Source organism: Lynx rufus, unplaced genomic scaffold (assembly GCF_022079265.1).
Source record: "Lynx rufus isolate CCGP_SWC_20201006 ecotype Redwood Valley unplaced genomic scaffold, mLynRuf1.p SCAF_13, whole genome shotgun sequence".
In the NCBI taxonomy this organism is placed as follows: Eukaryota; Metazoa; Chordata; class Mammalia; order Carnivora; family Felidae; genus Lynx; species Lynx rufus.
Window position 1 is genome coordinate 35,806,291 of NW_025814827.1, and position 27,447 is coordinate 35,833,737.

Consider the following 27,447-nt stretch of genomic DNA (forward strand, 5'->3'; position numbering starts at 1 on the left):
GAGGAACATTCCTGCTGATGGCTTGGCCAAGGGAGTGGAGAGAGCACCTGCTGCACCAGAGAGGGGGGAGTTAGGCCGACACAGGAGGACTGGGAGCTCCCAGGGGCCTTGGCATTTCCACCCACATGGCCACTGGCTCACCGGGCATTCTGGGTTCTGGTTGTCCTAGCTAAATTGTGCCAGCAATAGCTGCCTTGTGTTGATGCCATGAAAAGTGGTAGGTTTGTTAGGCTCTCCAGGGTGATTGTTAGGGAATGTGTCGTGATTGTAGTGAGAAAGTTGGTCTGTATGGGTGCAGGGCTTCTTGGACAGAGAACCAGAAGTGGGGCTGCTGGTAAAGGAGTTAGCCTGGTAGCATGGATGGCCAAAAGGTAGAGCTCTTCCCAATATAACCAGTCTTCACCCCATTCACCTAATCCCTGAAGGGACACTGGTGCCAAGGTAAGAGCCCTGGGCTGGGGGCCAGAGGATCATTTCTGTCCAGGAGCCTCCACTCACCAGCCCTGTGACCATGGCCAAGGCATGATTACCTTATTTCTTCATCTTTAAACTTGAGCCAACGGTCCCTGAGACAGCACAGAGTTGTGAAACTCCCACGTTCCACACAGGTGATTCTGTATGTGGAAACTAAGTGCTATAAAAACAAAGTATTGCTATTAGGTGTTGTCATCTGGGGAGACCAGCGCGATTCTCCACTGGCTTCAGGGACAGCGTGTGTGTGTGTGTGTGTGTGTGTGTGTGTGTGTGTGTGTGTGTATGCATGTGTGTAAGTAGATGCTGTTCCACTTGAAATGCCTGCCTCGCCCTCCCACTCCACAGCTCTGCCCCAACAGGATGGAAAGTAGGTAGAATGAAGGGATGGTGCACAGGTTCTTTTCCTTCACCAGGCATCTCCCTGGTTGGCCTCTCTGGGTCAGGAGTCGAGAGAGGCCTGATTAGACCAGATCCCCTTTATTGTAGAGGCTGCTGAGCCAGGTTTTCCCCTTCTCTGAGTCCCTCGCCTTGGCTGTCATCACCCCCCAGGGGTTGGGTGGGAGCAGAGAAAAGAGGTGAGCCTGACCAGCCTCTTCCCCACTTGGGTAATACTCTGCTTTTTAAAGGCCTGTTGCAGAAGTTTGAAATTGCAGGTCATGGGGCGCCTGGGTGGCGCAGTCGGTTAAGCGTCCGACTTCAGCCAGGTCACGATCTCGCGGTCCGTGAGTTCGAGCCCCGCGTCAGGCTCTGGGCTGATGGCTCGGAGCCTGGAGCCTGTTTCTGATTCTGTGTCTCCCTCTCTCTCTGCCCCTCCCCCGTTCATGCTGTGTCTCTCTCTGTCCCAAAAATAAAATAAACGTTGAAAAAAAAAAAAAAATTTAAAAAAAATAAAAAAAAAAAAAAAAAAAAAAAGAAATTGCAGGTCATGGTTCAGTTGAGGCTTGCGTATTGTCTATGTCATGGCATTCCCTGGCCATTGCAAATAAATAATTAAAAGCCAAATTCAACCAAGATACTCAGAGCTCCTGGACACTGTACTGGGCCACAGAATAGGAAATATTCTAACTAGTCCTACATCCTCGCACTCACAAGGCAGCCTCCATGCCTTTGGCCTGGGTGTGATATGCCAGGTTATCCCAGAGGGAGTAAGAGCAGGGCTGGATTTACAAGGCACTGGGAGCCTCCCTTCTGCCACATCCTCACCTTACATTTAAATGTTTGTCCTGGGTTAGAGCACTAACCACTTCAAGAAATCGCTGCTGTGATGTAGATCTCTCTGAGAGGGTTCACCCTTCTCTACCCGAGGAGCTTCTTGATCTGGATTAACTGCTCATTCTGTCACTAGGCGAGGCCCAGAAGGCATGAGCTGAGGAGTCAGGAGCACCTGATAGGAAGAAGTACAGCAGGACGCTGGGCAAGACCGATGGTGTCGACCTTGGGTCTGCTGCTAGAGTTTGCATCTGGCCAGAGCTGACTGCGAGCATCTCACCCCAGCTCCGCGCTCAGTGGCTTTGTGCTAGTAGCTTGGAATTGGCCGTAATGGGAGTATTTAGGTCATGGAAGTCTGCAAACACTACAAATCAGGGTCCCCCTCACCCCCAGGAGAGCTGTTCTCTAAAATCCCACCCGCGTACCGCTGGCAGTGGTCGTACTGATTGTCTCCCTTGCCCTGTGAAGTATGACTCCATCCTGGTAGATCACTCTCTTCCTCCTGCTTGTTCTCCTGCCCCCAGGCTTGAGGGGCTGGGGCACCAAAGCAAGAGCAAGGTGGTATCCGACACGTGTTGGAAGCTGTGCAGGTGGTAGAAGTTGTGAGAGTTGAAGGCATGCATCACCCTGTTCCTCCTTCACGCGCACTTGCTGCCCCAGTGGCAGCTGTTGGCACCAGAAAGCAAAACAAGACCAAGGACAATGACAAACTGTTAAGTTGTTTTTTCAGCTTGCTGATTTTTTTACCTTCTCCAAACAGGATTTAATGAATGTAATAGTCTTTCTGTCAAGTAGATTTTATTTCTTTAAAACATTTATGAAGTGTTACACTTCATAATTCTGTGTGTGTCTGTCAGCTTCTCCCTGGATCCAGTCTTCTCATTTCTGGAGACACTGACCTCCATTAGCAGCTTCTGCCCTGCTCTGGGTTCTGGATTCACCTCTGCTGTCATGGTTTTCTGTCCATAGTGTTCCCATTACCATTTTCTGGTCACTGGTTTTGACATACCTGTTACTTTGTGTTATGCCCCCAATGGTGACAGATGGCCTACCTGTGATAAGCCAATTTCTGAGCTTTTGTCTTTGGTCATGAGACTTCTGTGTCAAGAGATTTCTGTGGAAACCAAAACAAAGAGGAAGCAAAGACTCTGTTCTGCAGTTTCTCTGCGGTGGGCCATATTTTATGTCCATCTTGGAGCAAGTGGTTTGTGCCTCATCCCCAGGTGAGCCTGTGCTGTAGGCAGGTCACCCCACTTGTCAGCAAGAAGCAGGGCCTGGAATGCAGCTGAGTACAGATTTACTCTCACGGGATTCTAATCATTAGGGAGTAGTTCGTTGCTATGAGAGGCAAATATTTAAGATTAAACCAAGGAAAGGAAGAAAAGAGTGTACAGAGTGATTGAGGGGCAAAGGGCTCAACCATATGATCTCTTGAATAGTCTCAAAGTTCTGGGTCACTTCACCACGGGTATCAAGATGCTTCCTGAACCATCATGAGTGGATGGGTCTCTGCTTCCTCTGAACTTTGCATCCTTCAGTGTGCTCTCTGTAAGAGCTTCACCCTTAATATTTACTGCCTGATATTATCATGTGTCTTGGGTATGTCTTATTCCCCAACCAGATTGTTGACTCCTTAATGACAAGGGGCTTCCTTAGAGCTCCTCAGCTTTCCTTTGGGATCTAAGATAGCACCTTGCACAGAGTAGATTATGGACCAGTATTGGTTAATTGCATCAAAAATGTTTCCGGTTGAAGTAGAATGAAAAGTCACTATATGGAATAATTAGGAAGCCATATGCTTTCATTAGAAATGTGCAAGTAGATGGGGTGCCTGGGTGGCGCAGTCGGTTAAGCGTCCGACTTCAGCCAGGTCACGATCTCGCGGTCCGTGAGTTCGAGCCCCGCGTCAGGCTCTGGGCTGATGGCTCAGAGCCTGGAGCCTGTTTCCGATTCTGTGTCTCCCTCTCTCTCTGCCCCTCCCCCGTTCATGTTCTGTCTCTCTCTGTCCCAAAAATAAATAAACGTTCAAAAAAAATAAAAAAAAAAAAGAAATGTGCAAGTAGATACTAGGTAACAAGTTACCTGTGGTACTTTTAGGAAGAAACAATGCATGAGATAGAAGGTTAAGGTAGAAGATGTCAGAGGTCTTCTCCACCCTGAGATTCTGTGATTCCCTATAGTGGAGTCATGGCCGCCACTGAGTCTAATGATGGAAAATGGGTTTTTTGGTTCATAGACACATGACTTTCTGGAAGCCACATGGCTTTTCTTTTTCCACAGGTTGGGTGGGTCTTTAATATACCTCCCTAACAGCGTACGTTACTCCCCAAGTCTAGTGATAGATTATATAAGATTGACATTTTGTACCCACTGAGGTTTCAGCCCTTTAAAGAAGTCTCCCCTAAAGTGTTAGGAGGAGCAGATGGTACTGAGAAAATATGCACATTTTATTATGCATTGCACATTTTACTTATTAGAATTTTTAGTATGACACCCTGCATTTTTAAAAGCCTAAAGATGCAAACAAAATGAAATTATTCATTGAAATATTTAAATCAGCTTACAGCAATTATATCAAAATATCAAAATTAAATCTTGCAGTCTGGAAGGTAAATCCCCCTTGACCACCCACTTAGAAATCTGACTTTGAAAGGGAGGCGCTTCCTCTCGAAAAGGAAGAGGTGCTTGTTCTGTGAGATGAAGTCAGGAAGGGAATACATCCTTAATGAGGTCACACGGAGGCCGAAGATAGCGTTGGAGAGATGTGGTGGTAACGAGGGCAAGTGAACATGCAGAAATTCTCCTGGTGAAACAGAACCAAGAAGGGGGTTCTGGATGTAGATGTAGAGTTCTTCCTCCCTCACCCCATTCCTGCCTCCCTTTGCCGAGTGAGTCATCCCCTCCTGGCCTTACCATTTGCCAGCCTTCACTCCCACAGAGCCACAGTGGGGGAATGTCATGGAACTCTGGAAGAGGGGTTACAAGGCAAAAGTGGAGAGTGAATATGGTTTTGAATCTTGGGTACAGCCCTCTTCTTACTGAAGGACAACTTTAATGATCAATATCAATCAGCCAAGGCATGCAAGAGTTTTTCAGAAATCACCAGGAGTACAAAAGCTATTCTTCCAAATGTGCATTAATTCCAACCCTGTATCCCAGCAGCATCTCTTAGATTCAGCCCTGAGCACTGGAAGAGATCTTAAAGCTCATCTCCTTCAGCCCCCTCATTTAACCCTTGAATTCCCTGTCCTGACAAATGGCCGGGCAGCAGGCAGCTGAGTGTAGTGGAAAGAGCTGGAGTTCTAGAATCAAACAGACCTGGAGCCAGATCCTAACTCTTTTTCTCTTTGACCCAGAACAGATTACCTCATCTTTCTATACTACGATTTCCTCGGCTATAAGTTTTGAGCAATATTGCCAAATTATTTTCAGAATTAGAAATAACGTCATGAAGGTGCTTAGCACAGCTCCTGGTATTGGTATGACTTCAATAGATAATAGCTGCTATGCCAGTCAAAATGATATAATCAAGTGTCCCTCTCCAGCCTCCTCATGAATATCTCTGTGATGGGAGTGCTTCCATTGTCGCAGTCCTGTTGGTTCGAACCTTCTGCTCCATGTGGTGCACAACCCTCTTTCTTTCTCATCCTCTTCTGGTTCATTCTCTCTGGTTCTGCCATTTGTGGCCACACAGAACAAATCTAAACCTTCTCCCACAAATAGTACCCCAGATATGTGAAGACAATCCTGGTATCCCTCCTTGATTTTCTCAGTGGCAAACCTAGTTAGCTCCTCGAATCCTTCCATAGGTCACTTGGTTTTGATCTCACCCAGGACACTTCTAAGCCCCTTCCCCCAATACGTGAGCATGCATGGAAAGATGCCGGCCAGCCACAAAGAACAGTGGAGATAGCAAGCGTGTCTGTACTGAAAAAGCCTGTGACTGTGTCTGTAGCTCCTGTGATATTCCAGTGCATACCCTACAAATATGTTTTAGTCCCCCTGCTTTTTACCCTAGTATTTGGAACATGACGCTACTACCCTGGTGAGGAACGGAGCATTATAAAAACTATATTGTCAGATACTGAACTGAAAAGTTATCCCCTCATAACTGTGGTAAGATGTGATTGCATTAACCCCCTCCCCCCATTTTCCACTTTCTCAGTGTCAGTGATATTTTTCACGAAACTTTAAGGTCCCTGCTCCTTCACTGGAGACCCGCAGTGTGACTTGCTGTGGCCAGCAGAATAAGGCAGAAGCGACAGCATGCCAGTTCCAAACCTAAGCTGAAGAGGCCTTCGGTATTTCCAGTTGCCCTTTGGTGCCCTGCCGTCACCATGAAAGAACATACCGCAACTAGCCCACTGGTCCAGGGCAGCTGGGAGGTCTGCAGAACAGAGGCCCCCAGCAAAGCCCAGCCTCTACGTGCCGATCCCCTGTCCCCAGCCAATTCATAGCACTTGAGAAAAAATAATTGATTACTTTCTGAAGTCACTGAGTGTTGGGTGGTTTGTTATCTGGAATTTTTGGGGCAAGAGATAACCATTACAGAAGTTAAGCCAGAAAACAGAGAGAGGAAAACTAACCAGTTCCGTGTAGTTGCTGTATAAACACGTTTGCCGTGAGCATTTTTACCACAAGCATTTTCACTGCATAACTAATCAGCTGAAACACAATTTTCCAAAAAAGATAAAATCACAAAAAAAACCAGAAGAGGGACATTCATTAAAAACATGAAAAATAAATAACAAACAAAATTAAAAACACTATTGCAAAATACAAAATGTTTGAGTACATTTAAAATGTGTGTTGGCCATACTGTGCAAATAACTGAGTTTATTTTGTGTATTATATCTAAGCATAGTCTTCAAAGTCTTTCATTCATAGTATTATCCTTTTTTTTCTTTCTTTTGTTTGATTTGTCTTGTGGCTAAAATTTCTTCCTTCATTAAGAGAGGTATCCATTTCGAAATACTAGGATGCATACTTGTAGCTGAGATTTGTATTGCGTTTTGAAAGCCTTCTCCACTGTCGCTTGTCCTTGGCATATTGTCACATGTCCACTAGCAGACATTCCAAGTTTGGTAGGAAATGTAGGTTCAAAACTCTGCGACTGTATAGACCATTATGAGGGCTGAGCTTTATAGCCTGTAAAATGGAAGTGCTGCATGAAGGAGAGATGAGGCCAAACTGTCCACCAGTTATTTTTTTAATGTTTGTTTATTTTTTGAGAGACAGAGTGCGAGCAGGGGAGGGACAGAGAGAGAGGGAGACACAGAATCTGAAGGAGGCTCCAGGCTCTGAGCTGTCAGCACAGAGCCCAACGCAGGGCTCAAACTCGAAAACTGCGAGATCATGACCTGAGCCGAAGTCAGATGCTTAACCTACTGAGCCACCCAGGCGCCCCCTGGTTAGTTTTTTAAATCTTGTACGGCAAAATGGCCTTACAGACTATTAGTTTTGTGGCAAAAACACTTGTGGGCCAAGATGCTGGTGGTGAAAATGCCCAACATGATATTAACCCTTCCTCACTAAGTTGAGAAGAATTGATGAAAGAGTGACAGAACTATAACCAGCCTAACTGAATACTTCATAAAGATGATTTGCCAAGTTTTGTTTTTTTCTTTTTAAAGTTCATTTATTTTGGAGAGAGGGGGAGAGAGTATGAGTAGGGCAAGGGCAGAGAGAGGGAGAGAGAGAATCCCAAACAGGCTCCGTGCCATAGTCAGTCCAATGCAGGGCTCGATCCTGCAAACCATGAGATCATGACCTGAGCTGAAATCAAGATTTGGATGCTCTACGATCTCACGGTTTGTGAGTTCGAGCCCCGCGTCGGGCTCTGGGCTGATGGCTCAGAGCCTGGAGCCTGCTTCGGATCTGTGTCTCCCTCTCTCTCTGCCCCTCCCCCATTCATGCGCTGTCTCTCTCTGTCTCAAAAATAAACATTAAAAAAAATAAAAAATAAAAAATAAAGATTTGGATGCTCTGACTGAGCCACCCAGGTGCCCCAGTTTCTCAAGTTGTAACCTTGAGAAAACAAGTGTGTAGATTATGTATCTCATCAGCAAAATAGCTTATGACAAAGCAAACTGAATATCCAAAAACATGAAAAGTTAAGGGTTCTCCTGTTTGGTACAGTTCACTCATTGACTCAACAACTATTTAATGAATACCTGCCATGTATCCTCCTTGTTCTAGGCCCTGGAAATATGGTCATGGGAAAAACAGACAGGGCTCAGGTGTCATGAAGCTTATATTCTAGTGGAGACTCAGAAAATAACAAACAAAAAGATAACTTCTAATAATGGATGATAAGTGCTGTGCAGAATCTCAGGCAGGGGAATGGCCACCTCAGGTGGTTCAAGGAAGACCTCTCCAAGGATGTGATGTTGAAACTGAGACCCGAATGACATGAATAGGCCAAGAGAAAAAAAGACCACATTGCAGGAAATATCAAATGCAAAGGCCATAAGGTGCATGAATAACCTTGGAAGGTCTGAGGTGTAAATAGAGGGATGGAGAGGAGTGATGTGGTGTGAAATGAAGTGGGGGATAGTAGAAGGGGGCAGAACATATGGAACTTCACTGGCTACAGCAAGGATTTTGTGTTTTGTTACAAGTGTAATGGAATCCATGAAATTGTATGAAGGACATGACCTGGTTTATGGGTTTTAGGGGCTCACTCCTGGTGTGTGTGTGGAGGATGGATTGTAGGGGGACAAGAGGGGAAGCAGGGGTCTTTTAGGTCACTCTTGGGTGGTACTGGTGACATTTTGCAAGTAGAATTCAAGACTGGCTGATGGATTGTGTGTGAGGGAAAGTGACAAATTAAGGATGACTCCTAGGTTTTCTGTTGGGGTAACTGAGTGTAGTTGGTGCTGTCATTTCCTGAGAGGACGAGGAGGAATGGGCGGGGGGGTGGGGTGCGGAGAGAGAGGTCAAGAGTTTTGTTGGGATGAGTTAGTTAAGTTTGAAATTGGACGTCTGAGTAACTTTGCCAAGGAGGATGTTGGACATGTTAGTTTGGTACTCAGGCTACAGATAAGAGTTGGGCAGTCATCAGCAAACAGATGTGGGATTTTAGCCATAGGAATAGATGAGTTCACCTAGAAAAAAGTTAAAAAGTTAAAAAAGTTAAAAAGTTAAAATTTTCAATTTAAAATTTAACAAGTTTCAAAATTTTTAAATTATTTTGAAAAGAAGTGGGAGGATTAAGCCACAGAGTGTGGTGACATTTAAATGCTCAGCAGAGGAAGAGGAGACAGAAGACGAGCGTGAGAGAGAAACTGAGACAGTGTGATGTCGTGGAAGCCAAGAGAAGCAAGTGTTCCGGGAAAGATGGTTGTCAACTTAGGTTGGGTTGGGCTGAATGCAACTTGACTCATAAAGTTAACATGAAGCCAGAGAAAGAAACTATTGGATTTGGTGACCCTGAGAATAAAATATTTAGTGGGAGGACAGAGATAAAAGTCAAAATTGGACGGTTGAAAATGAATGGCAGGTGAGAAATTGATGACAGGTTCTGCTACAAAGGGGAACAGAGAAACGGAGAAGTCTTAGAGGCGGTGAAAGCTTAAGGTTTTGTTTCATTTTGTTTTAAATAGGAGATTGGGGCAAGGCAGGGGTAATGTTTAAATGCCATGGGTAGGTAAGGCAGGAGAGAGAGAAGAGTTGAGAATGCAGGAGAGAAAGTGGACGAAGGCAGGATCATCACCCTAGAGAACGGAGGAGACCCCAGGCATGGTGGAAGCCATGGCCTCTGCAAGGCCTCTCATGGAAACGGGAGGGCAGGCAGTGAGAGTAAGAGCATGTGCACGAATTGGCGGGGTTGGTGAGGGGAAGGTAAGTGATCATGTCCATTCACTCATATTTTCTCAGTGAACTGTGACTTCAGGTCATCATTTGAGGACGAGCCAGGACTTTCTGAATCCTGAGCCCCGTGTCCTTCATTTATCATTTGGTGCCCTCGGAGAGATGAAATGGCAGGGCAAGTCGTGTCTGTTCTTCCATCTGATACTGTGCCCGGAATCATTCAAGTTCCCGTCAGAGAAGCGAATTCATGTGGTTTGTTTAAATGAAAGCACTCAAACAAAGGAACTCCTCACAGAGATGAGGATGCTGTTAAGGGATGCTGCACCCAGGCTGTCAACAACCACAAGTTACCCCCCACCCCCATCACCACCACCTAGGGCCACAGGGTCAAGGAAGATTAAAAGTGTTACATCCAATGAGAGCTGGAGTCATGGGGGAGTGGCCAGCCAGTGTGGTCATTCACTGAAGAGGCCTATAGCTGCTATCAGGGAAATAGCGCCAAAGCAGAGAGGGGATGAGAGAGAAATATCTTGAGTCCTCCCCCCTCCCATCTGTTGCTGATGCTTCCCCGTGGCTGAACCCAACTGGAAGCTGGCTGGCAAGGGTTATGCAATCCATGGTGAAGGACAGAGAATAGATCTGGCAGCAAATAACCAACACTTCAGGCCACAGCTGTTGAAAAGATTTTGAAAACCACTCCAAGGGGAGTATTTACACCCAATGCCATGTATAGAATGCATCTCGTTATTTGGTTCCTGCTGAGACTTGGAAAACCTAGCTAGCTATGATCTTTGAAGTGAACCATCATGGATACTTGTAACCCACCCATCAATCTCCAAATGTAATGTTTGTCCATAGTCTTCCTCCTTTATTTTCATCCAGAGGCATATTGCTCTAAAACTAGGAAAGCTTGTTCAGGGCCCCTCACTGGTGTGAATACCTTCCAAGGCCATGGGAGAGCCACAGTTGTGTATTCTTGCCATCGTGTGTTCTTGTCAATTTTACAAAAGTAGTATGTTTAACTCTAATCTGTTAAGACTGTGTTTTTTCACTCTGACCCTAGAAAGGCCCCCCCCCCATTATATGCACTTTAGGCCCCACAAAACTTGTATCTGCTTCTGTTTCCAACAGAGACTCAAGGATACAGTGCAAATTTTATCCCTTTCCCCAAATTCTCCCATCTTTCAGGTGGGGTGGTTAAAGAACATCAAAATGAACAATTTGGGAAGGAGGGAATGCAGCAGGAGGGTAAGAAGCAGAGAAGGGAGGGGTGTGCAGTGCTCAAGACAGGGGAGAAGAGCACTGTGTGGAGTACCCCCTCTCTGGCCGTCCACCTTCAACTGACGGAGGGTTGTCACGTGTCCCGCGGAGGACTCATTTCTCACGGGGGCCTCGCTCAGATGCTGCTCTTTATGCTTTCAGATGCAGATGGAAACCTGTGTCGAAGTAACCAACTGTTGCAAGTCATGCTGGCCATGCACCGAATTATCATTTCCTCTGCTGAACTGCTCCAGAAAGTTGTCACCCTATATCCTTTAGCACAGTGGCTGATGGTCCCCAAGCGGGATTCATTCAAAAGTATTTCAAATCTTGAGATTTGAAATTTGCTTTCATGTTGATTGGTTTGGAATAACCCCAAGTGGTAAATGGGTCCAAATGTCCTTTGAGAGGTATGGGGTTTGTCTGTGTGTCTTGGGTGTCCGCGTGCACATGCACACGTATGTGTCACTTCTGTTGGGTGGGGCAGTATTAGCAATGCTGATTGCTCTGGCAAGTAGTCACAGCAACGGGCAAACACAGTGGTCTTCAGCGTGTCTGGCTAGTAAAAATACGTGTCCTGTAGGTTAGTAAGAATCCCTGTTCATCCTGTGCAAACTGACGGGGGGTGCAGTCATAACTCAGATGAGAAACTGGCTTTCCTGTCCAATTCCTCAATTTTCCCCAGGTTCTGGAAAGAGCTGCATGACACCCCAGTAGCTGGAGTCTGCTGGTGCTTCTGCTTCAGGCAGAGATGGCTCTCAGCCCAGCAAACCTGGCTGGATTTTAACTGTCTTACGCGGTGCAAAGCGAGTAGGGTGAAGAAGGAGCCTGCCCTCTCCTGCTCGCGGAGCACAGTGTAAGCTGTGGCTGTAGTTGGGGTGAGACTGTTGAGCACCTGAAGCCCGGGTCCCTGGCACTGAGTCACGACTGGTAGCTCTTCTGATCCTTCACCCCTCCCCTGACCCCCCTCCCATTTCATCTCATGGCACACCAGAAGGTAAAAGCCACCAGAAGAGACTGAATCTCTTCTATAACCCTACTTATAAATCTTTACGTTTCAGATCAAAGGAGATGTTTCCAGCAGCATTCCAAGGGAAGAGCATTGGGAGGGGTCTCTGTAATTAGAGGTGCAGGTCGTAAGTGGGTGTCTGGTCTGCAGAGAATTTTTAAACCGTCATAAAGCTGACTCAGTCTTCCAACTTTTTGTTAAGTCCACGTACCAACAGTTCTAAACAGTATCAGTGATTAACTCCTCAGTGAAACACTTGTTGGTCTAGGGACTCAATTGTGCCCCTGGCTGTCCCCATGGTGGGCAGACCCTCTCCCCTCCCCCTGCTCTCTCCCACCCCCCCAGAGGTTTGACCCCTCACCCTTGTCCCTTTCCTCCACTTTCACCTCTGCCTCCTCAATGGCACCTGCCCCTCGGCCTAAAACGCATTCAAGTCTCCCCAATCTAAAAATAAACTTCTCAGCCCTGCCTTCCCTCTGTTCCATTGTTAGGGTTAGAAATTTGATGCACAAATGTCTTAAAATAGTCTGCACTCACTATCTCCAATCTCTCAACTCCCACTCACTCCTTAACTGAGCCTGGGCCCCCACCCGTGCTCAGACTTTCCTCTGATGTCACCAGTGGCCTCCTGGTGGCACCAGTGGCCTCCTGGTGGCTAAGGCCAGGGGCTCTTTTCTGTCCTTGCTTACTCTGGGCTTTGTGGACAATCCCCTGCTTCTCCAAACCCTCTCCTGCAGGGCTCCCAGGCGGTGCCCCCTGGCTCTCCTCCTTCCTGAGCCGCCCCTCCTCTGACTTCCCATCTGGCGCCTTCTCTGAGCACATCTTAAATCAGGGGACGGTGTCCTGGTTTACTTCTCACTCTACCTCCTTCCTGGGTGATTCCCCACCAGGCTCTCCACCTCCATCCTTTGGTGCCATGGACTTTCAAATCTATATTTCTTTAACCCAAGCCATTTTGTAAAAAATATCTGGACTAATTTGTCCTGCCAACACTTGGATCGTAATATGCTCAAGCCTTAATTCATTTTCTCACCAGCTTCATCTCCAACTACTGCCCATTAATTCTGCTCTGACACCTGCATTTTCAGTTTCAGTTTCAGTGCATGGTGTCATCGCCCATCCAATCGCCCCAACCAGAAACCTCAGAAGCACACTTGACTCCTCCCTGCCTTTCACCTCCTACAGAGTCCACTACTCAGTCCCAGGGCTTCTCCTTCAGAAATGACTCTTAGCTGTTTTCTTCTCTCCCCCTGCCGCGCCCCCCCGCCACTCCGGGCTTCATGTGGGCCTCCATCTTCTCTCCTAGGCCCCTCTCTGGGACTGCTGTTCTCCCCCACGTGCCAGTTCACAAGCCACCTTGGACGTTACTTTCCGGAGAAGCACGTCACATAAGCCCGTTGCTCCAGAGCCCCTGTAGGCCGCACGGGTAACGCCCCACTCCTCAGCTGCCAGGACAAGGCCTCCACAGTCTGAGTTGGGGTGTCCATTCAGCTCCACCCTGCAGCTCTCCCAGAAGCCCTTTCTTCCCAACCTGGAACTGCTCAGTACACCTGTGCCTGGGATGCCTTTGCCTCCCTCATTGCCTAGCAAGCAGACTCAGGATCCTTCTGTGAAGTCTTTCCTGACCTTTTCAGGCCTCCACACACCCCTCCCTTTTAAAGATACATCTAGTGTTTTTAAACAATGCTTCGAAAATCTAATTCCTGTCACTTTAGTTTTGTATTGCTAAAGTCAATGTGTCTCACCTCTCTGGTCCGGATGTAACCTGCCTTGAAAAGCTTTCCATCCATGACTGCAGAAAGTGTGAGGTATTTCTATTCTGTTAGCTAAATAAATTGACCTACCAAGACTTCTGTCTGAGTTTTGCCAGTGTGATACATATGTGCTCTGATCTTTATAGATGACTGTTTCAAGTCGATTGCCGAAACTTTGCGTCTAGCTGCTGTTTGATTTGTGTTAGTAATATAGGAAGTTGCAAAGGTACTAAAAATTAATTTGATTACAAGTCAACTTAAGAAAAATATATAAGTTTTTAACGTATATTAAAAATATATACGCTGTAACTTATCCACTTACATGTCTCCTCTACTAATCCGTGTGTCCATCGACATCAGGAACCAAAGCTTATTTGTTTCTCTAGAACTTAGCTCAGGGACCATCTCATGATTGGACACAACAAATGTTGCCTTACCATTCATGAAAAACATTGGATACTCTTTCTATATTGGGACTTTTAGGTGAAAAACTCAAGCTTTGCTCAGGTCTGGGGTGGTAGAAGAGATTCTAAGAAGGGAATATGAAATATTGAAACCCAGGTTAAACACTGGAGGCAGAATTATTTTCTCTTCATGTGTCTGTCTCTGTTTTCTGACCTGGGAGTAATAGAATTATTAGTTAAATAAGCTTAGGGTTACCTGTTGTTTCCTGATTTTTCACTGTTAAAAAAAAAAAAAAAGATTGGGATTTTGAAACATGCTTTGAATGGCTCAAATGCCTGAAAAGTACAGTCAGAACTGTACTGTACTTCATAGTCCTGGTACCAGCTGTGAAGAGAAGGAAAATGCGTGGAGCCTGAAGCTTCCAGCAAACAATGACCTTAAGCCTTGCAAGGCAGACAGACCCCTGAGCCTCTTTTACTGGCCTGCATATACTGGGTGTTCCCCTTCTCTCCCAAAGGGAGAAAGCGGGTGCTCTGCCTCACTTCAGGGCTGCCTTCGCTATGGTTTAGGGGCTCTGATGAGCGGGGAGGTTCTGCCCTTAGGATGGGTGCCCTGCCTGCCTGCCCCCTGCATGCGGAGCACCCGCATGCACACTGACTGGTTCACACAGGTTCTGCCCCGCCCTCGGCCCTCGGCCCACAGGGATGGATGGTCAAAGGGAGGGAAGGACCGGGAGTGACTGGGAGGAAGAAAAGTCCATAGTAAAGGGCACCATGTTGATTTATAGATCTACTTGGTTGTTTTTTTTTTTTTTTTTTTTTTTTTTTTTATTTTTTTTTTTTTTCAACATTTATTTATTTTTGGGACAGAGAGAGACAGAGCATGAACGGGGGAGGGGCAGAGACAGAGGGAGACACAGAATCGGAAACAGGCTCCAGGCTCTGAGCCATCAGCCCAGAGCCCGACGCGGGGCTCGAACTCACGGACCGCGAGATCGTGACCTGGCTGAAGTCGGACGCTTAACCGACTGCGCCACCCAGGCGCCCCCTACTTGGTTGTTTTAAAGGAGAAGTATGTTTTCTCTGCCTTCCCCATTAGAAAGGAAGACAAAAATTTCGAGAAGTACATCAAGTAATAGAGGTATAGAACCTGAGACCTATTGATCTGGAATGTGCCTTGTGCTTGAATCTCTTGGCACTGAAGGCAGACATTTCCTCAGCAGTGCAGCATAAGAAATGTAAAGTCATTCTGGTTCCCTCTTAACTTCTATGCCCAAAGAAAGGCAGTCATCAAAGCCTTTTATTGCATGCAGTTTGCTGGTTTCCTGGGGTTTTAATTTTTATTGTCCATGTTGTTATGCATGTGGGTTTTTGTGTTTTGTTTTTGTTTTGGTGCTTCTGAAGACAGATTTTATAGGCAGTGAATCTATTAAAATTTAGTTTTTAAATTCAAGTCATTTTATTAAAAGTACAAATTATACAACCATAGCTCTTCTTTAGGGATTCAGGTTTAGCTTGCAAATATTATTCTTTCTATAAGCCTAACATGTTTCACCAAGCATTTTTAAGGGACCTTGAAAAATGTTTGGTTAATTTGAATAATGGTAATTAAGTACTTCCAATGGTTTTAAACTACAATTATGAATTTTAAATTTTGGATTATTTTTAAATACTTAAGATGCCTTCCTGAATTCTAAATGGTTTTTATAATAGTACATTGAAGTTATAAACAGTTACCATTATTTTAGAAGTTCCAAAACTATGATTAAACTTAGTAAGATTTCAGTTTAAAAGCACAAGTCTAAAGCACTTAATTATATATTCCAAATCAAAGTTTCAAGACTATCGTTCTAATATGCTCTAAAATATTACAGGGAGACAAAATCCCCAAATGCTCAGATTCCTTCCTAATCAGAAAACACTAATCCTAAGATGTGGACTTTCCCTTTTCTGTACTTACGTGTGAATTTTTCAGAGGTTTAGAATACACATTCCCACTGAAGGAAGACCACTCCGTCCCGTTGAGATCTCTGCCATCTTACTCACTGGCCTCCTCACTGGACTACTCCTACTGAATTCCCAGAAGGGCCTGGGAATCACTGACCCCTGTATTGCAGTTATGATGGCACAGTTTTTAAAAGGGAAAGAAGGCATCGCCTTGCGGGGGCGCACAGTGCACATACCAGCCTGATTCCTCAGTGTGTCGATCAAAAGTGGTAGATCCACCTAGGTTCACCATTGGATTGGATTTTGCATTTCTTTGGCTCGTAAAAGAAATATTCTTTCCACATATTTCTAAAGATATGCAAACTTAATGGGATCTTACTATTCTTTGATATTCTTAGGATGGCACCCTTCTCATGGAATATTCCGAATGCCATGGATCCTTAAACGTGATCAATGATTGTATTTTGGATTGTTCACATGGCTTTGTCTGACTTGCCATCACAACTTGCAAGGTCCATCTACTGAGCCCCTTAGGTGTATATGTTACCATTTTTCACATTACTGCTTTTAATTATGACAATATATCTGAATATTCATTCCCCTTCTAACTTACAGCACAAATTGTTTATCCATTACTGGAATCACTTTAAAAGAGAGGGGCTCCTCTTTTTAAGTTGTTTCAGTGGGAGTCCTCATCTCTTGGGCATGGGCAGGAAGCCTTTTGCCCCTTCACTTCATAGAGGCCACCTGTGCTGGGACCTTTCCATGCTGTTGGCTTCCCACTTCTCCTCCTGCAAAGGACTTCTCCTTCTTTCCACAAGCCATTTCAGTGTGGGCTACATGGAAGGTTACCACTGTCACCCTTCCAAGGTGATAATATGCATACAGCTGCACACATCAAGTTGGTTTTTATCCTATGGCCAGAAAGAGAAGAAAACATCTGGGAGGGGGGTAGTTTTAGCAAATACTTCCACAGATAAGAAGTTGTTTGGTTTCTGTAACAGAGGCTTTTATTTCCCTTAACAACAGCCCTACCTATAAGGATGCCTTGGCAAAGAATTCGCCAGGGCTTTGCCTGAAGATCTGCTATTTTGTAAGGTAATGTTTGTGGGTGCAGTTGGGACTTGTGGAGCGGGCGGAAATGAAAGACTGAAGCAAGGGGTGTTAGTTTTTTCCTTGTGCTCCCCACCTATCCTGTCCTGTCCATACATCACCTCTGGGAGACTGGAAAGGGCAGTGCTGCGTGCCAGAGATCCCTTATTGGAGCAGTGTTTTTCTAGCATGGCTGAGCTTTACTATTTCATACCAGCCTTTTCTTCAGTCTGATAGCATTTTGATATCAAATGGCAGTAGGGAGAGATACAGAGATAAGGAAGGATCTCTTCTCTTTTTCATTTTTATTCCTAATTATAAAAGTAAAACAGGTCATATTAGAGCATTTTGAAAATACAGAAGAGAGGGTAACTTTAGTAATAGTTATTCATATCCCACCCCACATTTTGGGATATTTCCTCTGTTCCTTTTTCTAAGCAGATTTTTTTTAACATAGCTGAGATCAAAATACATACAGAATTTTGTGTCCTATATTTTTCATTTCATATCATAGGAATCTTCTTCCATCATTAAAAACTTTTTGTAGACAGTATTTTTAATGGCCATATAATATTCTGAGATCTGATAGAGTGTAACTTACATGTGCACTACCTGTCTTTGGACATTTGGTCTGTCTGTAGCTGTGCTCCTTCTAATTATCTGTGACACACATGCTGGTGCCTAAATCTTTGTCATGGCTTTTTCTGTTATGATTCGCACCTCCTATCACAGCATGCCAGTTTGCAGGGGCAGAGGACTGCCAGCAGGTGGTTTTCTTCCCATCCCCCACCCCCTCATATTCTGTATATAGAATATGTATTCTGTGTTCCCAGGCATGTAGAAGGACAGGCCAGCCTCTGTGTCTTCCTCATTCCTCTTCATGGGGAAGAACCCACCAAAGTACGAGTCCTCAGCTGCAGTTTTGGATTGTTTTTTTTTTTTTTTTTTTTTTTAACTCCCACCTTTTAGATACTGGATAACAGAATTCTGGATCATGTTTAAAATGGATGCCAGCTTAACACACACCATGGAGGAGTTCCAGGAACTGGTGAAGGCCAACGGGGAGGAGCTACACCGCCGTCTGATTGACACGACCCAGATGTGAGTTTCCGGGTTCGGGCTCGCCTTTCCAAACCACCCCCCCTTCTGTGCCGCCTCTGACAGCTGCTCTTGGCCCACTCGGAGAAGCCCCTCACACAGGCTCAGATTGCATCTGATCGGCTGAAAAGTGAAGAGACTGACATTTAATAGGAAAGCAGATAAAGCTATAAGTGACTAATATCCAAGAGCAGAAGAAAAAAAAAAGTCCCAGTGGAAAAGAAATCAGGTAGCAAGGTAGTGACTAAAATGCACCCAGGTCCTGAGAAACTGAAAGCACCTGCCTAAGCTTCGTCAGCAGCACATGCCTCAGGTGTGGGCCCTTGTCAGTGAGGAAGGGGTGGTGCAAAAATGCATTGAGGGTTTCTAACCTGTATGGGTGTCTACGACAGATGCTTAGACTTGCAGAGATGGGAAGGCTCACAGGAATATTTCAGATCATACCTTGGATTTCTTATCTATGAGATTGGCCCATTCTGGAAGCAGGAGAGCCTTTCCTAAGTCAGGGAGAGGACCGTGCACACACACACTGCGTGCTAAGGTTTTCTCAGTGTGGCCACTTTGTTTTGGAATAATACACATCCCTGGAATATAGACTTCTAGGATTGAAGCATATTCTGGAGATCATTTCATCCAACACCCCAGGAAATGGAGGCTTGGCAAGGTCATTTGGGGTCACACAGTGGCAGAGCCGAAGCAGGACGGTGACAGCCCTGGCAATGTGCTGTCCCATAGCCACACAGAAATGACTTCAGAATCACATTTCACGGCCCCAAATATTTTTCTGTATGACAGTTTGGATTCACTGTACTTCTCTGCTTAGAATTTACAACTTGAAAGATAAAATTTCAAAGAGTGGTGCCTTGGTGGCTCAGTCGGTTAAGTGTCAGACTTCGGCTCAGGTCATGATCTCACAGTTCCTGGGTTCGAGCCCCATGTCGGGCTCTGTGCTGTCAGTGCAGAGACTGCTTCAGACCCTCTGTCTCCCTCTCTGCCCCTGCCCCACTCACACACTCACTCTCTCAAAAATAAATAAATTTTTTAAAAACTTAAAAACAAATTTTTTTAATATAAAATTTCAAAGTAACAATGCTCTCTTTTTAAAGTTATAGAACCTGGGGCATAGGGCAGTTTTCACACCCCAGTGTCTTCGTCCCAGTATGTACCTAGCTGGCTTTTTTCTACCAGGATTTCCCACAGTAAGTTCTTTGGGAAGTAGTCAGTAGGATAGTGCCTGACCAGATCTGCTTGAGAGGTAGTGAGTGAAGCTTCCCTTTTGCAGCACATCTCACCCTGTAACGTGTTCATTAGCCAACGGGGCTACAGAATCTGTAGCATTTCCCAGACTCATTTAAGCACAGAACCCTTTGTCAAGAGACAAGGTGCTCCTGAATACCAGTTTGGGAAACACAGATCTTTACCCTGCTGCCTCTCAAAATATGGCTGCTTCCTTCTGCTAACTTAGTGAGGGAAATTGAAATACACCGATCGATTATAAGAAATTATAAGAATTATAAGAAAATGTGGGGATTGGGGGGGCACTCTAGGGTTAGCTAGGTTTCCTTGGTCATTTTAGTGGCTGGGAATATCTGAGGGAAATGCCACAAGTCTGCTCAGAGTGACCACACATTCGTGCACGATTGCCTGAAGCACAGCTTCTCATCTCTGTGGTTCTCTGCGCTCTCCTGGCACCAAAGCTGAGATCTCCAACCCAAAGAGAGAGTCCCCATCACCCTCAGGAGAACGAAGGGACACACAGAGGGCATGGAGACAGCAGACATGCCAGGGGACAAAGGAAAGCAAGGATGAAAGGCCAGGAAACTGTGACCAGTGCCCGAGACTGTCTTTTCCACGGCCTTAAAGTAGACACATTCTACCCAGTTCCCCTTGACATGCTCAGAAGGTTTGTTGAAAACAAGCAAGGCTTTCCTTGTTGGTGCCCTAGAAAAAAAAGTTGATTTGAGGAAAGTGTTAATGCTTTGTTTTGGTCGAAGACAGTTAGCTAATGGTGCTTTGTATATTCTTGTAGATTTACTCGAATTAAAAAATAATTCTGACCTATTTCTTTTTCCCCATCTTCTCCCTTTCATGTTTGCCCACAAAAGCAATGCCCGTGACTGGTCCAGGAAACTGACTCAAAGGATAAAATCAAACACCAGCAAGAAGCGTAAAGTCTCCCTGCTCTTTGACCACCTGGAACCAGAAGAGTTATCCGAGCACCTCACGTACCTTGAGTTCAAGTCCTTCCGGAGGATATCCGTATGTACCCAAGGGGCGGGAGGAAAACTTCCCTGTGCTATTTCAGAAAATAAGCAGAGCAATTCAACAGCTCATCTGCCATCTAACCCTGGAGTCCCTCCACCCCTCCAAAGCTCAGGCTTTCCCATCAGACTTTGTAGAGTCTGGAAAACGAGTACACTAGAAATTTCTTTGTTTCTCCGCTGTGTTCCTCACCTCCTGTCCTCCATGCCATCCCACCACTCACTCAGGTGACAGTTCTGTGGGCACAGGTGACACCCTGCACGCATACATAGACAAGTATACACACGCACGCGCGCACACGCACACACACCTTACCCTTGATAACCATTAGGCTTCCAGATTTTTATTTTTAAATTTTCCTTCAAAAAAAAAAATGAGGATATGTCCTTACAGAGTTTGATTCTAGGATAGTCTTTGAATAGCTCTGGGAAATCCTGAAATAAAGTATAGACTAATTTTCTAGCCCAGAATATAGCCGAGTTCTTGACAGAGTGCTGACAGGGCCCAGCAGTCACCCGTGATTCTAGAGATAAACCATGCTGACCCAAACCTTGCTCCTTAAAACTCCCTATGTGATACCAAAGAACGCTGGTTCTGTACAAGAGAACTTGTCGGCATGTCAGATGCCAACAGACCCTCGCTGGCCAATATGCTTTCCTGAGAAATGACACCTGTCGTCCACTCTGTGTCCACCCCTGCCAAAAGACAGTCTTCAACTTTGCTCTAAAAATACAGACTACCTAGTTGCCGGATACATTTCTTAGAATGACCTGTGTTCCCCAGATGAGGGGACGGGCTGCTCAGAAAGTGGCCTAAACAAGGTCACTCAGCCTGTTAGTCAGACCAGGGCTGGGGCCACATGACTCTTTGTCACTCAGCGCCAACTTATTGAGCCTGCTTGTGTCTGGAAGGAGAACTACAAACCAGGTTACAGAGTTACTTCATCTTTTCTCCCATGCTGCTGACATCGTCCCGTTTACACACAGCCGAGCGGCCATTCAGCCAGCCCCCCAACTCCCATGTGGAGACAAGCCTCCAAGCACTGATTCACTGGCAAACCAACCCCCGCCCCCCACCCTGACAGAACCACAGGCCCTGACTGGGAAGCTCCTCCCGGGGAGTTTCCATTTGGCAGTGCCTCCCGTGTCACAGGGAGGGACACTGAAAAGAGCCATTTATCACACGGGGAATCTGAGCTGTGCCAGGCCCCAGCTGGCGAGGTGGCTCCAGCAGGCCTCCGGGATGTCTGCACAACGCCAGTGCTCAGACCGGCAGAGGCGGAAGAAACTGCTGTTGAACTAGGACTCTGAGCTAGTGCTCTGCCCGAGTTGAGACCACGTTCTATTTGCAAATGAAAACATCAGTTTAAATTTTTATTTCTTCGGGGTGGCATGATGCCTTCACAGAAGAGGACTTGGGGGATTTTGTTTCACCTACAGTTCTAAGCAGTTTTCCCAAACAGTAGTGTCCCTCTCATTTGCTATTTCCTGCTTATTATAGTACTTATGACAGTACTAATTATATTAAAAAACAAGTGGATTCAGTGTTACAGAGAGAAGGGTATATGAATGTATTCACTGGAATGAGTCATGGGAACTTTCTCTCAGAACCAGTAAGATTGCTTATGTGTCCCTCTTTTTTTTTTTTTCATGATTGATTGATTGATTTAGAAAGGGGGAGGGGGAGCCCATAGGGGGAAGGGCAGAGAGAGAGAGAGAATCCTACGCAGGCCCCACAGCTCTCAGCGCAGAGCACTGCGCGGGACTCAAACTCACAAACCCTGATATCATGACCTGAGCCAAAACCGAGAGTCAGACGCTTAACTGACTGAGCCACCTGGGTGCCCCAACTTATGTGTCCATCTTGAGTACTTTTGGTCTGCTCTTATTTTTCCACCCATCAGCAATCACAGCACAGCAAGATGGGGCTCAGCTAATTTGCATGTATTTGGTTTAGGTTATGAGTTTTTCTCATCAGTGTATTGCTTACAAGTCAGGCAGGACTACGGTTCGTCTACTGAAGTAACAACCCCCCCTACCCCCACCCCACCCAATCTCAGTGGTTTAACAAAGGCAAGTTTATTTTTTACTGACAGTAGAAGGCTACCGTGCATCAGCAGGGCCTCTGCGGATCCCAGTCACTCAGGGACCCAGAAGTAGGAGGCTTCATCTTGACATGAACTTCTGCCATCTCTGTGCCATTGGAAAGGCAACGCAGCACATCATTTACTGGCTCTTTTATCTTTCCCTCAAAAGCCCCATCACTTGCACCCAATGTTCTCCTGGCTAAACTGTGTCACATCTGATTTCAAAGGGGAGTTCAGAAGCAGAGAGCTCAACATCCCTGGGAAACCGCACCAAAAGCTTCCACAGGCCTGCTAGAGCAGAGCAGACGACTTGTCCCTCGTGGTCATACTATCTGAACAGAGGAGGGTTTGTGATAGGGACAAGATAGCTGCAATCATTGGTTAGACAGCGATCTCCTGACACATTTCCAGTTTCACATAAGCTGTTCACCGTCAGCCATAGTCAGTACCTTTGTCCACTTGGAAAACTGTGGTCACTATGTTGTAATAGCTAAGTGGGTTTCATGTACCCCATTCACATGGCCTCTGCCCGAGCTGGTGAGTTGAAGGAAATCCAAACAGGTTTGTTTCAGCATGAGGTTAATAATTACCCTGTCAGTAGCACCTCACGTGTGCAGTGCTCTGAAAAGGTAAAGAAAGTGCTTTCACACATTGTTGTGTTACATTAACAATTCTGTGACCTGGATAGGCCAGATTTTATTCTCCCATCTTTTTAAGACGGTTGTTTATTTTTGAGAGGAAATGAGAGCGTGAGCAGGGGAGGGGCAGAGAGAGAGGGAGAGGATCCGAAGCAGGCTCTGTGCTGACAGCAGAGAGCGTAATGCAGGGCTCAAACTCACAAACTGTGAGATCATGACCTGAGCCAAAGTCAGACGCTCAACCAACAGAGCCACCAGGCACCCCTGTTATCCCATTTTTAAGTTAAGAAACAGTTGGGGGTGCAGGGGAGAGAGAGAGAAAAAGATTTTTGTGAGAGGATTATCTGCTCGTCCCCTTAATTTCAGCAACAGAGCTGGAACTAGTACAGATCTTACTCAACTTGAAAATATCGTTACCTCGAAATGCATGTAATACATCTAAGCTGTCAGCATCATAGCTCGGCCTAGCCTACCTTAAATGTACTTGGAGCACCTTACGTTAGCCTACACTTGGGCAAAATCTGATGCAAAGCCTATTTGTAATAAAATGTTGAATATCTGCTATAGTTTATTGAAGACTGAAAGTAGAAAACACTGGTTATGAGTACAGATGGTTGTAAGCAGATCAGTTGTTTACCCTCCTGATCACACGGCTGCCTGGGAGCTGCAGCTCGCTGCCCAGCATCACAAGTTTTGTACTGCATATGGCTAGTCTGGGAAAAGGTCCAGATTCAAAATTCAAAGTATGGTTTCTTGCGAATGCATATGGCTTTTGCAACATTGTACAATAAAAAAAAAAAATCCTAAATCAAACCATTCTAGGCAGGGACTGTCTATACTGAGATTTCTGTTCTATATTCTTTAGAATTTAGAAGGGACACAATCAGTAGCTACTCAAATACAGTATTTGGGTTAACTAGTGTGTGTACACATCCACTTATGCCTGATGACTTTTGATGGAGAGAGGCCATGCTGTGGGTAGAGTAAGAAAGATTTCCTTCCCACCATTCTCATCAGCCAAGTGGAAGACATGCAAGGAGAAGACGAGAATTCCCCTGTCCCGCAGAATCAACTGAGCAGAGGTGATGTGCCCCTCGGATCTCCCAGAATACCAGAGGCAGTCCTGATGGATTTCTTTTTCCCCAGTTCTCCGATTATCAGAATTACCTTGTGAACAGCTGCGTGAAGGAGAACCCCACCATGGAGCGGTCCATTGCCCTGTGTAACGGCATCTCCCAGTGGGTACAGCTGATGGTTCTCAGCCGCCCCACCCCGCAGCTCCGGGCAGAAGTCTTCATCAAGTTCATCCAGGTGGCTCAGGTGAGTGACTAGAGTTAAGAATTTTGGCCTGGGCAATGAGCTAAAGTATCCCGTCTTTCCTGCAACCTAGTCTATCAATTAGGGCTGCTTTCCTCTCCTAAAGCATGGTGGAGTTTATGTGCCTTGAACTGTTCCCAGATTTAGATATGATGATTTGTCTCTTTCCCATATAAGGGCAGTATGGTGAGGACCATACATACTATCTCAGGGGTCAGGATACAGTTTTAGATCTGTTTAGATCTTTTAACATTTTCAGAAGATGCTTACCAGCCTACATCGTTGCCCCCAGTCTGGCCCACACAGCAAAGGGAAATTTTCCAGGATTTCCTGGAGCTGGACCACCTCAGTTCTTAGGTCTTTGAGCCCATATCGTGTCGAATGGCTGCGTTTAATGTCTGAGGGCAGAGTTTAAGCATTTGATAAGAGGAAAACAAGGTAGTACGAACACATAATTGAAATTCCCGAGATTCTACCTCCTTTCCCAGTTACTGTCTTGCATAGACACTGACATTGCACGGAAAAGACAGTCTTTGTCCTTAAAAATACAAGTCTGGTTATTTAGGATCAAGGATATAAAATATTAGCTCTAGGTGGTCAAGACCAGTGCTTCTCAAAGTCAGTACATGGCCCACCTACTCTGATATTACCTAAATGTTTATCCCTAAGGTCAGCCGTAGATCCCAGGAATCCAAATAGCAGTGCTTGGATCCAGAAATCTTTGGGTTAAACAAGTACTTTGGGCGGTTCTTAGAAACCACTGATGTAGAGGATGGTCCGCAGATCCAGTGCAACAAAGGAAGATGTGACACCGTGCTAAATTTGGGACCTTTGGTCTGAAATTAAGCCTAAGGGGGAAAGTGGTCTGACAACTACAACACCTCATTGCTAGGCTTTGGTATTAGGAAGACTCGAATTGAGAGGCGTGTAACTGACATGTATATTGACTACTCTCATCTCTTTTGTGTCACAGAAGCTCCACCAGCTACAGAACTTCAATACATTGATGGCTGTGATAGGTGGGCTGTGTCACAGCTCAATCTCCAGGCTCAAGGAGACAAGTTCGCACGTCCCACATGAAATCAATAAGGTCAGTGCTACTGGCTTCTCCGGGGCCCCTTAGTACCATTCCCAGGATGAGCATCAACATTTCCCCCTTAAGAGGCAACCCAGAGAGCCTTTCCGGGGCACATCACCCTTTGTCAATTAGGCAAACTGCCAAGGAGGCAAACCCCAAGAAAACCCATAGGATGGGAACGACCCAGGTCTGAGAGTCACTGTGATTCAGTCTGGGCTCAGCGTTACTACACGTTCCAACTGATCAGTTGAAAGAATGTGTGTCTCTCTCTTGCACTCCTATGAATATTCGGAGTCACCGTCTTTAATACTGACTCTCTTCCTCCAGCAACTTTTTCCAAAATGTTTTCCTAAATAGTGCTTCAGTTGACTGTAGTTCAGTTTGCATGTGAGACGTGTACAGCGAGCAACACATTAGAAACCTACCTATTCAAATCCTATGGAGAACGACATTCTGGATAGTTGAAAATGACCTTTTCAGGTGCCACTTTGTAATAGATAGTGTTTTGTTGAGGAGTATTTTTCTTAAATGTCCTATGCGCTTTTCTACATTCTTTAGATGTTACAGAATAGACTTTAGCTCTTTATAGCATAGGGCTGTTGTGATGAATACAAACCACGAAGACGCACTGGAGATAAGAATGCAGCTCTGGTGTGGACCAGATTAACTGCTCTTTTGAGCATTTCCATCTTGTGGGAGAGGACCCCCTTACTAACCTCAACCCCAGGCCTCCCAAACTGCATGGACAGACTCTTCTTAGGGAGACATGCCTGTGTCTCATTGCCCCGTTTTTCCCGGGTGTTCAGCCTCCTTCTGGGGAGTCTCAGATTCATCATCCCTGCTCTCACCCCACCCCCACCTCCCAATTCCCTACTAGTTCTGCCAGAACTCGGTGGAACCACTGAAAAGGTTCTTCATGTCTCAGAAGTCACAGAGGGAGACAGTCATGGAGATTAATATGCTCTTGTGCTGTTTCACTTACAAGATACACCTTGCTCCTCTTAGCCTTGGGTCCCTCCACAGCAGTGGTTTCTTGTCTGTAGCTGCTTGACCCTCAGGGTGGTCTGCGGCCAGACTTAAATCAAGTATCCCCTCATCCCCTAGTAGTTTATTTCACCTTCTAAGGAGAATAAAACTATCTCATTTTTGCTGCTAGTCTCTCATCATGTGAGCACTGTTGGCTCAGAGGTAAGGAAGAGGCTGTCTTGCCAGCTCATTGTGAATGGGGGGAGGCTAACTTCAAACCTCAAATTCTTAACTGAGGAGAAATGGTACTTCTTAGGCCACAATTTTATTAAAGGAATTTCCAGCAGTGTTTAAAATATTTTGTGCTGTAACATAATTAGTGGTCTTTACTTCCCATCTTTGCCTGTGAGGAAGCCCGCCATCATGCATGGGGATTGGGGTTCTGTAGACTGCCACCTTGAACCAGGCATATTTGACAAGAATACCAGAGGTGGCTGCTCCCTTTTTATGCTGTACAGACCTGCCCTTTCCTGGGCCGGAAGCCCTAATGAAGAGCTCCCCGGGGCCTCGGCCTCACATTGTCACATGCCTTCTGCTGGAAATTGGTCTATTGGTTCAGTTTCTGGTTCAGGATTTCAGTCTGTGAGTGGAACATCACCTGCTTCCTTGACGTAGGCCTGTTCTGAGAACCGCTGAGAGAAGGCCCACAGAGGGCAGCGTAAGTCAGACAAACGCTCAATAGACCACTGAAGCTCCCAGCTGTTCCCCATGCCTGCGACGGTCAGCACTTCCGACATCACATTCCACACGTGTCTCTGGAAGCATTCAGAGGATACTAGGGAGGGGAACTGCATGGCGTGGGGACAGAGGTCAGGGGGACACTTACTCTCTGCTGTATATTCTTGGACCGTTTTCATTTTTATCTCAGGTTTTTATTTTTATGTTTAAATTTCAGTATAGGGGCGCCTGGGTGGCGCAGTCGGTTAAGCGTCCGACTTCAGCCAGGTCAGGATCTCGCGGTCCATGGGTTCGAGCCCCGCG

The 27,447-nt window shown here is 45.8% G+C and overlaps 1 protein-coding gene across 3 annotated transcripts in view; it reads left to right on the plus strand.

Annotated features, from left to right (window-relative positions):
* RASGRP1 (RAS guanyl releasing protein 1) overlaps positions 1-27,447 on the plus strand; it is an 83,752-nt gene that overhangs the window by 36,242 nt on the left and 20,063 nt on the right. For 2 of the 3 annotated variants that reach the window (XM_047075338.1, XM_047075339.1), the window contains 6 exons: positions 10,918-11,023; positions 16,905-16,967; positions 17,931-18,062; positions 20,165-20,318; positions 24,192-24,365; positions 25,336-25,452. In XM_047075338.1, the coding sequence (XP_046931294.1) occupies positions 10,918-11,023; positions 16,905-16,967; positions 17,931-18,062; positions 20,165-20,318; positions 24,192-24,365; positions 25,336-25,452 (746 nt within the window). Of the gene's footprint in view, positions 1-10,917; positions 11,024-11,136; positions 11,166-16,898; positions 16,968-17,930; positions 18,063-20,164; positions 20,319-24,191; positions 24,366-25,335; positions 25,453-27,447 lie in introns of those variants that run through there. The other variant, XM_047075340.1, reaches the window with a different exon arrangement.